Raw genomic sequence first — 14,197 nt, 5'->3', positions numbered from 1 at the left:
TGAGACATGGATTGTGTATGGATGCCATTCAGAGGGTGAATGGGAAAGACAAACGATTTAATTTCCTTTGAACGAGTTATGGTAGTAGGTGCCAGGCAACGCTGCTGGGTTTTTCACACTCAACAGTTTCCCGTGTGTATCAAGAATGGTCCACCACCCAAAGGACAACCAGCCAACTTGGCACAACGGTGGGAAGCATTGGAGTCAACATGAGCTAGAGGGGGACAGGGAACAGGGTGCTATTTGGGATGCACCCTTTCTGTTAGGCTTTGATACAAATAAGAACTCCAACACCTAAAATAGATTAGATAGAAAATAAATTGATACACTGGTATGACTTTAAGTAATGTCATTAATATCACTACTTTGTTGACTTCTCTGTAGTTATGATCTGGAGGACAGACCCAGAAGAGCTCCAGCCCCCACTGTGTCTCCATCCAGGAGAGCATGTAGTACTTCCTCTCACAGAGCCCCAGCTCCAGCCCCAGGCCCAGGCCCAGCTCCAGCCCACAGAGGCCTACCCCTGCCCAGGCTCCGTATCTGCTCCAGACCCAGCTCCACCTTCACAAGTACCAGCTCCAGGGGCAGGGCCAGGAGCTGCCTCATCCCCAGACATACTGTCCCCAGACACCAGGTCATCAGAGGAACCAGACTGTGAGATATCTACTGTGTATTACATGTATATAAAAACAAGTTAGCTAGGCTGGTGTTTAATTGCAACACTATTATAATTGGTATATGCAACTGCAATAAATGATTATGACTTGTTTATGGTAGAATTAAATTTGTTAGGTCAAATGAAATTGCAGTTTTGTTCTAGAGAAGAGTTAGCCATAATGACTATTACATTTGACGTCATTTAGCAGATGCTCTTATCCAGAGCAACTAGGGTTAAGTGACATGCTCAAAGATTTTTCACCTAGTCGACTCTGGGATTCGAAACAGTAACCTTTTGGTTACTGGCCCCATTGCTCCTAAGCGCTAGGCTACCTGCCGCCCAACTATCATAACAAGGTTGTAATTGTCCTGGTTTGTACTGTAGGACCACAGTGACAGAAGGACAGCCGTCCCCTATCCTCAGTTCACTACAGAACCAGAGGCTCCTCCCCCTTCTCCATGCTGACCAATCAGAGCTGGAGCCCTCAGTGTCCACTGCTGCACCCATGCAGGTACCAGGTGACCTACTGTTTCGTCAATGTACTCAAATGTCAATACAGGAAGGTAGTATATCAATGTGTCAATTCTAATGCAGATTATAGTACATTATATTTGCCTCAATACCATAATAAATGGGTAATGATGACATGTCATTTAAATGACTTGTCATTCTGACCGAACATAAATTACCATATCGATTCAGCTTCTTATAATAATAATAATAGCTTCTTGCATTTGCATAGACATGGAAAGCAAGTGTGTGTTGGCTTGGCTGACCTTGCAAACATGCTTAACTCCAGGGCAAACAGCAGGTGTGTGCTGGTGTAGGGCAAGTGAACTTTGGTCTCGCTCTCTCTCTCTGCCTTACAGCTCAGGGGGAGGATTCTGCAAGGACATGCCACTGTACCCATCTCCATCCTTCCACCCCTCAGAGAGCCCACTCCGCTGTTGGAGTCCCTGTCTCGTCCCAACACCACACACACACTCCGGGTACGAGACACACACACACAGTCTAGGACACACAGTGGGGGCATGGTGGGGTTGTCTGAGGGAGTGGTAGTAGAAGAGAGTGTATTACTGTCTGTTGCATAGCAGATGGCCTTATCATTATATAGAACTGTCTGCTTTGCTGCATGGTTTATTGCTCTACCTTTTGGTCAACTCATTATTGTAAAAGAGAATATGTTCTTAAAACCCCCTAGATTCGATGTCTGTGCCCCTGTGGAAATCTAATTAGCATAATTGAAAAATCCCCATAAAAATCTGTCAATTTAAGCTAGAGATATCTGTTTTTTTTGCATTGGATGCGTCTCCACCACATCCGCCGATGTCGCACTTCCGCGTCTGGGGTGAAAGGTGACAGAGCTAGAGTGGTGTTTGTCAGACCAAGAGACATGTACATGTGGGTTGTTTTGCTCTAGGATGCCCACAGGCCTCACAAGACTCGTCTGAAGGTCCCCCTGTACCAGTTAAAAAAATTAATGGAAGTATATATGGAGACAGTTTAGTGCCAAAAATAAGGGGTTAAATACATGTAAAATAAAAAATGTTTCTTGATCTTTTTTATATTTCTCAGATATAAGACAGACACTTCAGAACAAGCTTCCTTTCGATTTTTTGGGGGGACTATCTGTTGTTCCATGTAGTGAATCTGTTATGCAATGTGTTTGTATGTGCTAATAGCAGTAAGGCTTAGACAGGGCTTAGTCTGTAGAGGGTCCACTTACCTGGTTAAATAAAGGCTAAATAAATAAAAGCTGTCTACCTTTTGTACAATGAGAGGGTAATCATTGTAACATTATATATTATTATCCTTGTTTTAGATTGGATTACTGTAGTGTAGGTTACATATTACCACTATTTACCTAGGTGTGTTTGCTCAAATAAAGTATCCATTTTGTTTTAACATATGACTTGAAAGCAGCTCTTTGTTTTCTAGTCAGACACACCCATGAAGCGATCATTCACTCCCATGGATTTCACCTGCCACATGAAGACTGGGAAAGGACCTCACTCAGGTGACCGCTATAGTACTGTGTACTCATGCGTCTAGCCAACAAGTGACAGGACAGCTGTCAGTGCAGGTGGATTTATAAGTATTATGTACATTGTAAATGTTGTTTTAGAATGGATCAAGTTTATTTTGTATGTTTTGACTAACCAGGCCAGTTTCCTTTAATTCAGTGCCTGTTCGTAGGCTCAGGTGTTGTGTGAATGCATTAGTTATTATTGCACATCGGCCTCACAGGCTCTCAGCCTCACAGGCTCTGAGGAAAGTGGAGGTTAAAAGCGGAGGCAGAATGTGTCATTGTCCCCATTGGCCCTGGTTAAAAGCGGAGGCAGAATGTGTCATTGTCCCCATTGGCCCTGGTTAAAAGTAGTGCATTAAATAGAGAATGAGGTGCCATTTGGAAGCCTATGTCAGCGTCAGACGGGCATGTCGTAATGCGTCACCTCTGGTCTCCTAGGTGACTGTGCTCTGATTGGAGTGACAGGCTTTGGCGTGGGCATCACCTGCTCCACCTCCAGCGGCTTCTCCGAGAGCACCATGACAACGAGGAGACGCCAGCGCCCGCCATCCTCCTCTGTGGAGGGAGAGAGTGGGACCAGACCCCTGCTCTTAGGTAAATACTGTATATGGAGTTATTAGGAGGAAAGTGGAGAGGGTACTGCATAGGCCTGGCAATTGCCAGGGACCTCACGATACCATATTATCACCATACTGAGGGAACTCACGATACCATATTATCACCAAACTTAGGGACTTCACTATACCATATTATCACCATACTAAGGGACCACAATAAGATATTATCACAATACTAAGGGACCTCACAATACGATATTATCACTATACTGAGGGACCTCACGATACGGACCTCACGAAACCATATTATCACCATACTTAGGGACCCTCACGATACCATATTATCACCATACTGAGGGACCTTACAATATGATATTATCACCATACTGAGGGACCTCACGATACCATATTATCACTGTACTTAGGGACCTCACGATACGATATTATCACCATACTTAGGACACTCACGATACCATATTATCACCATACTTAGGGACCTCACGATACGGACCTCACGATACCATATTATCACCATACTTAGGGACCCTCACGATACCATATTATCACCATACTGAGGGACCTTACAATACGATATTATCACCATACTTAGGACACTCACGATACCATATTATCACCATGCTTAGGGACCTCCGTTACCATATTATCACCATACTTAGGTGCCGATACGATATGTATTGTGATTCTCACTATTCTATATGCATTGCGATTCTCACGATTCTATATGTATTGCGATTCGATGCTGCGTTTGTACTTCGATTTGATGTTCCAAACATATCGCACACCAGAGGGGCAAGAGAGGGCCATGAGAAAATGAGTTTTGATCAGTCAGGGAAATATGAAAGTGGAGATGGAGAACAAGCTATAGGATGAAAAACACCAGAGTTTTGGCGCAGGTACAGTCAACTAGCGCTAGCTAACGCTACCTAGCAAAAAAAAGAAGTTAATATATCCATATAATATCGTCCAAAACTATATTGTGATATGTAACTGTATTTATTTTTTCCTCCATCACTAGTACTATAGTGCAATGTGCAAGTAAACAGGGGGCTGCTCATAGATTGATGTGTACAGGAAGATTGCTAGTAGGTAGATAAGTAGAGGGAGATGAGAAAAGTGGATTGAATGAATAAGGAAATTAAGCAGTACAATCCAGTACACTATGTGTCCTTTCTACTGTAGTTTAACTGAAGTATAAAACTTCTCCAGGTGTTCCTCATCAACGTAAAGTGTTTGGTCGGTTTCCTGGGCATGTGAAGAAGAGACTCCAGGTGGTGTTGTCATAGCAGCATAGTCCGGACAGGAAGACAGGAAGAACAGAATGCATCAGGAACACCAACACTTTAATTAATGGGTGTGACCAGATGGAGTACAGCTACGGATGAGATTTACCATTGAACTACCGCAAGAGTTTGGAAGCCAGTCGGAGTTGGATATCACTTTTCATTGCTATGGCGATAGCTAGCTAGCCTCCCAGACAGTGGCTATCTAGAGGTAGAACAGCAATGTGCAGATAGCGTGTGGACAATAAGGACAGAGTTTTCATTTGAAAAGACCACATTTAGGCTGCAACGGCATTTTGCAGGACAAATCTACTTGGTTATATTGTATCTGCCGTTTAATTAGATACATTGTAGTTTATTTTAAAATGTGCTTAATGAGCCATGTTAGGAGGAAAAACATGAACTAGGTCCTACTTGTATGTTTTGTATAGAAATGTCACAGTGTCTTGAATACCCTAGGTTTTTCAAGGAATGATCATTCATTCAAATATTATTTTGAAGTTGTAAAGATATAATTTTGTGTTATGCAATAAATGGCTATTTCTGTTACATTGCCACATTTGTATTTCTGGAGTGGAAAGAGCTTATCCAATCATTGTGTAAATGAGACTGTAGTTGTGGTTTAGTTACCCCATGAGTCAATGTCAGAAGAGAAGAAAAGAGATGAGCCATAACAAAATAATTATTAACTACTACATGTACGCACGCACACAAGCACGCACACACACAGATTGTGTAATTGCCACGATTACACAGTCAACCTTTGTTTTCACATTACCCATCTCTATCCTTCCACCCCTCACTTACCTGCTGCAACCAACATGACCCAGTTTCTCACACTGTAGCTGCATGAGAGTCGAGGTTCCAGCACCCGTACGGTTAACTGTGCCAAAGGAGAAGTGCATAACCAGTCTAAAGTCCGTCAAAAGCTTCTCCGCATACAGATCAGAGGGATTTCACAACATAGCAGACTGCTGCATTAAACCAAGATGGAGATTCTGTCTGGAACACACATGCCGGGGATCATATGTCTGGTCCTTCTGATTGTTCTGTTGGCCTGCATCATGTACCATCCACTGAAGAAATACGTTCAGGACTGGAACGAGTTGAGGCCAATCCCTGGAGTGGAAGGAGCATATCCAATCATTGGGAATGCACTTCTTTTCAGCACTAATGCAGGAGGTAAGATCCTCTCCCGCGAGCTGTATTTAGGTTAGGCTATCTAATATTAATAATAATGATTAATTAATAATTAATAATAATACGCAATAATAGTATATTTTCTATTTTTTGGTAGATTTCTTCAACCAGATTATTGAAGGCACTAAGGAGTTCAGACATTTACCATTGCTGAAGGTTTGGGTTGGACCCCTGCCATTGGTGGTCTTATTTCATGCAGAGACTGTGGAGGTAATCGGCACACTGCTGGGACTTTTTACAACTTTTGTTACTGTTGACACTGACTGGATAATCATCAGATACCGTCAGAGATATAGCACATTACCTATCCATTCAGCATAACTTTAATGTTTAAACTTAATTTGGATCCCCATTAGCTGATGCCATGACAACAGCTAGTCTTCCAATCTTTAGTTAATTCTGGTCTCTTTTTCTGGCTCTGTTCTCATTGTCATGCTCATTTCATTTGTTCTCTTCCAAGGGGATTCTGCACAGTTCCAAACACATAGACAAGGCCTATTTCTATAGGTTTCTGCAGCCTTGGCTGGGTACTGGCCTACTCACCAGGTAGGCCATTTTCCTCCTCCTTCCTTACCCCATTATCAAACACAGTATTGGCATTGAGGACTTTAAACTGATTGCATATAGATTCCAATGTTGATTGCATCCCAAATGGCACCCTATTCCCTTTATAGTGCACTACTTTTAACCAGGGCCAATAGGGCTATTTTGTCACACCCTGACCTGTTTCACCTGTCTTTGTGATTGTCTCCACCCCCCTCCAGGTGTCGCCCATCTTCCCCATTATCCCCAGTGTATTTAGACCTGTGTTCTCTGTTTGTCTGTTGCCAGTTCGTTTTGTTTCGTCAAGCCTACCAGCGATTTGCCCCTTGCTCCTGTCTTTTTCAAGTTCCTGTTTTCTAGTTTTCCCGTTTTGACCATTCTGCCTGCCCTGACCCTGAGCCTGCCTGCCGTTCTGTACCTTGTCACACCACCCTGGATTATTAACCTCTGACTGCCCTGACCCTGAGACTGCCTGTCGTTCTGTACCTTTTGGACCCTGATCTGGATTATTGACCTCTGTCTGCCCTTGACCTGTCATTTGCCTGCCCTCTGTTTTTGTTATAAACTTTTGTTACTTTGACACTGTCTGCATCTGGGTCTTCTCCTGAAACGTGATAGTACGAACTGGCCATGACTGACACAGCAGACTCGGACCAGCTCCGCAACGCCATCTCCTCCCAAGGAGCCACCATTGGAAGGCACGAGGAGTTGCTTCGTGGTCTCATGGAAGGGTTCCAGACCTTGGCCGAACACCATGTCTGAGCGTTTAATACATCTGTTAGGCAGCCTACCACGACGGTAACCTCCCAGTCCCTCAGTAACCCGGCTGTTAGCAGCGCGGCCTCCCCGGCCACTCCGGTTTCCCAAGAACCCCGCTTCCCTCCCCCGGAACGCTTCGCTGGAGAGTCTCTAAGATAGTGTACCTCATCACGCTGATGTCCAGGATGGGCTACGGCAGTGTGGGAACAACAGTCGGCCGTATGCTTCAGTCTGGAGGAGTTCATGCAGGAGGTAAAGAAGGTTTTCGACGCTCCATTGTCCGGGAGAGAGGCTGCCCGGAAGTTACTCCAGCTTCGGCAAGAATCCCGCAGTGTGGCCAAAGTCGGGATCTGCCGGTAGTTCCTGGGCTGCAAGCTCGGATAGATGGGCGACTACAGGAGCGAAGGAAGGAGAGGAAGGATTCCACCTCGCCTCCGAGGCATCCCGGAAGTCCCCGACGGCTCCGTTGCCCAGAGAACCCGAGGCTACCCGAGTTCCCCTGAGAGTCTCCGAAGTCTTCCGATTCACCTCTTCCCGAGCCGATGCAACTAGGCAGAGCTAGGCTGTCTCCAGCCGAACGGCAATACAGGCTTCACACAAAGAGTTGCCTGTATTGCGGGACTACTGGTCATTTTGTGTCCACCTGTCCACTAAAAGACCAGGCTGACCGTTAGGAGCGAGTACTCTGGTGGGCCATACGGAAATGTTTTCCTCTCCCCTTACTCGCACCCCCTTTCATGCCATCTTGCCATGGGGGAACCAGTCAAAATCTCTCTGGGTACTCATCGACAATGGGGCCGATGAGAGCTTTCTGGACGCTACCGTGGCGTCCGAGCTGGGCATCTCCACTCAGCCCCTCTCCATTCCCATGGATGTTAGAGCTCTGGATGGGCACTCTGTAGGCTGGGTCACCCACAATACCATCCCCATCAACCTACGAGTATCAGGGAACCACAGCGAGACGATCCAATTCCTGCTAATGAAGTCTCCTCAGGTTCCCGTGGTATTGGATTTCTCTTGGCTCCAGCGATACAACCCCTTTATTGACTGGTCTACTGGTGCCATCACGGGCTGGAGCCCGTTCTGCCACGCTCATTGCCTGAAGTCAGTGCAGCCTTCCCCGGGACATCTTCCTGGGGGCTCGGAAATTGCCTCTGACCTCTCCGCCATTCCCGCAGAGTACCAGGACCTCCGGTAGGTGTTCAGCAATGCCAGGGCGACTTCGCTTCCGCCGCACCGACCCTACGACTGCGGAATCGACCTTCTCCCTGGCACCACTCTGCCCTGGGGACGACTGTACTCGCTGTTGGGTCTGGAGACCAAGGCTATGGAGACCTACATTGAGGAATCCCTAGCTGCCAGGTTCATCCGTCCTTCTGCCTCCCCCACCGGCGCAGGGTTCTTCTTTGTGGAGAAGGAGGACAAAACTCTGCGCCCATGCATCGACTACCAGGGTCTCAACGACATCACGGTGAAGAAATGCTACCCGCTGCCACTCATCTCCCCGGCCTTCGAGCCGCTCCAGCGGGCCAACGTGTTCTCCAAGCTGGACCTACGGAACACCTACCATCTCGTGCAGATACGGGAGGGGAACGAGTGGAAGACTGCCTTCAACACAGCCAGCGGTCACTACGAGTATCTGGTCATGCCATTTGGCCTTACCAATGTTCCAGCTGTGTTCCAGGCCCTGGTTAATGATGTTCTCCGTGACATGTTGAATCGGTTCATCTTCATCTACCTCGACGACATCCTCGTCTTCTCCCGCTCCGCCCAAGAACACGTACTCCACAACCGACTGGTCCTCCAACGCCTCATGGAGAAATGTGAAAGTGGAGAAATGCGAATTCCATCGCTCCACCATCCCCTTCCTGGGCTACATCATCACTGCAGGGAGTGTACAGATGGGTCCCGGGAAGGTGAGAGCGGTGGTGGATTAGCCCCAGCCTACGTCCAGAGTGCAGCTGCAACGTTTCCTGGGATTCGACAACTTTTATCGCTGCTTTATCCGGGGTTACAGCACCCTGGCTTCCCCCCATCTGCACTCACCTCTCCCAAGGTTCCGTTCACATGGTCCCCAGCTGCTGACCGGGCGTTCCGGGACCTCAAACACCGTTTCACCACTTCTCCCGTCTTGGTTCATCCTGACCCATCCCGCCAGTTTGTGGTGGAAGCCGACGCTTCGGATGCGCAGGGATGGTCCTGTCCCAGCGTTCGGCCCTGGACCTCAAGTTACATCCCTGCGCCTTCTTCTCCCATCGCCTCAACACCAAGGAGAGGAATTACGATGTGGGAAATCGTGAGCTTCTCACGGTGAAGATTGCGTTGGAGGAGTGCAGGCACTGGCTGGAGGGGGCGGAACATCCGTTCATTGTGTGGACAGACCACAAGAACTTGGAATATCTCGGCACCGCCAAGTGTCTCAATTCCAGGCAAGCTAGATGGGCCCTGTTTTTCACCTGGTTCAACTTCTCCCTCTCATACCGACCGGGATCCAAGAATGTCAAGCCAGATGCACTTTCACGCCGCTATAGCCTCGCTGCTACACCCCGGAATCCGAGACCATCCTTCCCACCTCGTGCTTGGCGACGGCACTCAGTTGGGGAATAGGAAAGCAGGTCCGGGAGGCGCAGCATTCCCAGCCGATAACCGGATGTTTGTTCCTGACGCTGTCCGCTCCTCGGGCCTGGAGTGGGCCCACTCCAGGCTTGCCTGCCACCCGGGCTCCCGTCGGACCCTGGCCTTTGTGCGACAACGCTTTTGATGGCCTACCATGGTTCCTGACGTCTCCGCGTCCGTCGCCACCTGCACGATCTGTGCGCAGAACAGGACTACTGACCTCTGCCTGCCCTTGTCCTGTCGTTTGCCTGCCCCCTGTTTTTGTAATAAACATTTGTTACTTCGACACTGTCTGCATCTGGGTCTTCTCCTGAAACGTGATATATATAAAGAATAAGATGCCATCTGGGACATACTCCAGGTAATGTTCTCTCTGTCCTGACTCTAACAGCACAGGGGATAAGTGGCGTGGCAGAAGGAAGATGTTGACCCCGACTTTCCATTTCTCCATCCTGGCTGAGTTTCTGGAGGTGATGAATGAGCAGGCTGAGGTTTTAACACAGAAACTGGAGAAGCAGGCGGGAGGAGATCCATTCAACTGTTTTAGCTACATCACACTCTGTGCTTTGGACATTATTTGTGGTGAGTGACTGATTTTGGAATGGCACTGTAAAATAAACTCTCCAAATCTGTGATCAAAATCATTTGTAATAAATGCCACATTGTTTCCTATTTTTTGCTTTGGTTTCAGAAACAGCAATGGGAAAGAACATCTATGCACAAAGTAACAGTGACTCTGAGTACGTCCGCAGTGTGTACAAGTAAGTAATAACATGTTAATAAACATGACAGTCTTATACACTGTCAACATCCTGTCTACATCCTGTCTGTTAGATTTACTGAGCTCTCTTTACAGAATGAGTGACATCATCGGCCGTCGCCAGAGAGCTCCCTGGTATTGGTCAGACTTCATCTACAGTCTGTTATGGGAGGGGAAGGACCATGACAATAGACTGAGGATCCTCCATTCATTCACTGAGAGTGTGAGTACATCTACTGAGGTCTTTAAGGTACTTATTGTATGTCCAACACTTTAGCGTTTGTGGTTTGGACTGCCAAAAATGATCATGCTAACAAAATGGTTATTACAATATATAACAGATAAGAAATGATTCCAGTTGATTGACTCTTGTCTGTTATATATTATAATAACCATTTTGTTAGCATGGCTATTGGCACAGATTTATTTTGAACAAAAATGAAATATAAATGTATGGTATTAATGTTTGTGTAATCTCCAGGTGATCAAGGAGAGAGCAGAAAGCATGGAGAATGAAGGTTCTGACAGTGAATCTGACCATGGTATCAAAAGGAGAAGACTTGCCTTCCTGGACATGCTGTTAAAAGCCACTGATGAGGAGGGAAATTACTTGTGCCATAGTGATATCCAAGAGGAGGTGGATACCTTTATGTTTGAGGTAGTGTAACAAAACCCACCACCAGTATGATCACACATTTAGCATGTGACTCCACTGAGTTCCTCGGCAATAGAACAAGACTTCACACTGTAAGTGGGATAGTTCCTCTTTGTACTTGAAATTACTACATGTACATTAGACAACTGCTCATAACCCTAATGCGTCCCAAATGGCACCCTATTCAACACAACCCTAATGCGTCCCAAATGGCACCCTATTCAACACAACCCTAATGCATCCCAAATGGCACCCTATTCAACACAACCCTAATGCGTTCTTCTGAATGATTGTGTGTGGTTAGGGCCATGACACCACAGCAGCCTCTATGAACTGGGCCCTTCACCTACTGGGATCCTACCCTGAAGTCCAGACCAAGGTCCAGGAGGAGCTCCAAGTGGTGTTCGGTAAATACACTCCTTCTTTTCATTCATATTCCTGTTCCTCTTCCCATTTGACAGTTGTTTTACATATATCCACGTCTCTCTGTCTTAATACTGCTTTACATTGATATTGATCTTCTCTCCTCTTCCGATGTGACCATTGTATTATAAAATACCATCCATATGTCCCTCTTTTTCCCACCCAGGTTCCTCCAACCGCTCCGTCACCGTCGACGACCTGAAGAGGTTACGTTACCTGGAATGCGTCATCAAGGAGACCCTACGCCTCTTCCCCGCTGTGCCCATGTTCGCACGCACCGTCAGCGACGACTGTCACATCAGTAGGTGGCAGCAGATTGTCCCAAAGTGCACGTTTACCTGTAAAACGCCAGCAGACTGAGATCCTCCCTGTTTGAAGCCATCTCAGTGAAACAGCACATGTCAGGTCTGGCAGCCTGTTCTCCATTCATCCCGCTTTCCGTAAAAGCATTTTCTGATAGCGTAACACCAAGGCGGAAGCAAATGGGTGGAGTTCACTGTTGTTCTGTCTCGTGTTAGTAATTCGGTCTTCCTTCTCAGGCTGGGCAAGCATCTGTTAGTCTGAGTTTGGATAAATGTCACTCTTTGCCAAAGGACTGAGTTTGATTCCACTGTGTGACCAAGCAACACCCCTACTTAATACAAGTCAGTGTTTACTGCAGGGAGTAAATATTGACATGATGATTCACGCAACTGTCAGCACAATGAGCCCACAGTTAGAAATTAATTACATGTAATTCCATGACTGATACTCAATATCATCCCATTGCAGATGGCTTTAAAATTCCTAAAGGAGTGAATGCCCTGATCATTCCCTTCGCCCTGCATCGCGATCCACGATACTTCCCGGATCCCGAGGAGTTCCGGCCAGAGCGTTTCCTAATAGAGAACAGCACAGGACGACATCCCTACGCATACATCCCCTTCTCCGCTGGACCCAGGAACTGCATTGGTCAGCTCAGGACATATTACCATTCATATCTCTCTCTCCTCTTAATATGGGTCTAATATACAAACCATGATATATCAAAATGATGGCAATGGTACAGACACAGGGCAAGGACTCAAGTTGAATCAAAGACGCAGCTAAATGGTTTTGACCCACAGTCTGGCTTCAGGAAGTGGAAAAAACCCTGAAAGGAGAAGCTCAATTTAGGAGGGGTCACATTGCATTTAGGCCAACACTTATTATGAAACAGCTTCCTCACTTACCTCTTTTATGCTCCCATTCTCTTTAAGAGCCTGCTCTTCCTCAAGAATCAATCATCCATTTAGCGAGGAGGAGCAAAGGAGCACTGACTCTCCATCTCCTGAGAGGAGAGCCGCTGCCGCCAATTAGCCTTGTCTCCCACACACTGAATGAGACAGATTGTTTCTCACCTCAAGATGATGGCAGAGAGAAAGGGAGAGAGCTGGAGAGAGAGGACAGAGAGAGAGAGGAGAGGGAGAGAGAGAGAGAGAGACAAAGAGAGAGACCCACAAAAGCATTCCCACAAAAGCTGAATGAAAGAAAAGTTCTCTGATTTTACAGCCAGATAGTTGTCTACTGTATGTCTGAAATCTGTCTTGCCTACTACTTACTAAAACTACAGACTGTGTACTAATACTACTACTTACTAAAACTACAGACTGTGTACTAATACTACATACTATTTTGAACTATTTTGATTATCAGCTGTTGTGAAACACCTGTGAGTGTGAAAAGACAATTCTCTTCCTCAATAGTGTGCAGCAAATTCTACTTGATAAAAATACGAAATTAGTATGACATCCTGGCATTTAAAGCATACTCAAATTTCAAAATTTCACATACTATAAAACTTTGTATTTTCGAATACCCAAAAAGCCTACTATTTAGAACGCAAGTATGGGTATTCGGAAACGGCCTATGTCAGTGTATGGTGTCCTCACATGCATGTCTGTATGTTGTGTGTCTCCAGGCCAGCGGTTTGCCATGATGGAGGAGAAGGTGGTGCTGTCTTCGGTGTTGCGTCACTTCTCTGTGCGGGCCTGCCAGAGCCGAGAGGAGCTGAGACCTCTAGGAGACCTCATACTCCGACCAGAGAAGGGCATCTGGATTACGCTAGAAAAGAGACAACGCTAGAGAAGAGAGCCTAGTGAAGAGATGCTAGCCTCCACCTGCAAACAGCTTCCACTATGGTACTTTGTCATGTCGTAATACATTGTTTTGTTGTAGCCTCTTTCTGAATCTTGTGTCAACATTATAGCAAGTGTTTTTTTAATAAACAAAATGATGTATGAAGGTTAAATTGTTGTCTTTAGTTGAATAAAGCAAAACAGAGGGATTCTGGCTAGATTTACATTTACATTTTAGTCATTTAGCAGACGCTCTTATCCAGAGCGACTTACAGTTAGTGAGTGCATATATATTTTTTTTTCATAGATAAATATATTTGCTAAATCACTATGTTTCTGATCTAATGATTCAGCTCCAATGGCGACCCGTCATTCAGGGCAGGTATGGCAGAGCACTGTTTAGCAAAAAATAAATAATAATAATACAACATTATGTTATTTTGGCATTAATCCATGTCACATATCAGTTTGCATGGAGGCGAAAGAAACGCACACCTATTTAGGCAAGGTGCCGGCTAACGGAGTAGAACACCTATTTAGGCAAGGTGCCGGCTAACGGAGTAGAACACCTATTTAGGCAAGGTGCCGGCTAACGGAGTA

At 46.1% G+C, this 14,197-nt stretch overlaps 2 protein-coding genes across 2 annotated transcripts in view; both read left to right on the top strand.

Moving 5' to 3' along the window:
• Positions 1–4,548, top strand: part of fam149a (family with sequence similarity 149 member A) — a gene marked incomplete at both ends in the record, with an annotated part of 33,471 nt that extends 28,923 nt beyond the window's left edge. The window contains 6 exons of the mRNA XM_084146891.1: positions 385–654; positions 1,043–1,169; positions 1,528–1,647; positions 2,597–2,675; positions 3,126–3,281; positions 4,472–4,548. Of these exons, the coding sequence (XP_084003017.1) occupies positions 385–654; positions 1,043–1,169; positions 1,528–1,647; positions 2,597–2,675; positions 3,126–3,281; positions 4,472–4,548 (829 nt within the window). The remainder of the gene's footprint in view (positions 1–384; positions 655–1,042; positions 1,170–1,527; positions 1,648–2,596; positions 2,676–3,125; positions 3,282–4,471) is intronic.
• A 937-nt stretch (positions 4,549–5,485) lies between these two features.
• Positions 5,486–13,770, top strand: cyp4v2b (cytochrome P450, family 4, subfamily V, member 2b). The gene is made up of 11 exons (XM_084147130.1): positions 5,486–5,727; positions 5,843–5,955; positions 6,206–6,291; positions 10,055–10,245; positions 10,355–10,424; positions 10,520–10,646; positions 10,905–11,081; positions 11,383–11,485; positions 11,668–11,802; positions 12,273–12,452; positions 13,441–13,770. Exons 1-11 carry the CDS (start codon positions 5,535–5,537, stop codon positions 13,602–13,604), a joined length of 1,539 nt encoding a protein of 512 aa, XP_084003256.1. The 5' UTR covers positions 5,486–5,534; the 3' UTR covers positions 13,605–13,770.
• The last annotated feature ends 427 nt before the right edge of the window (positions 13,771–14,197 follow it).

Source organism: Coregonus lavaretus (genome assembly GCF_964263955.1).
Source record: "Coregonus lavaretus genome assembly, chromosome: 29".
Classification (NCBI taxonomy): Eukaryota; Metazoa; Chordata; class Actinopteri; order Salmoniformes; family Salmonidae; genus Coregonus; species Coregonus lavaretus.
The sequence above is the reverse complement of the archived record's forward strand: the minus strand, read 5'-3'. Positions and strand labels throughout refer to the sequence as shown.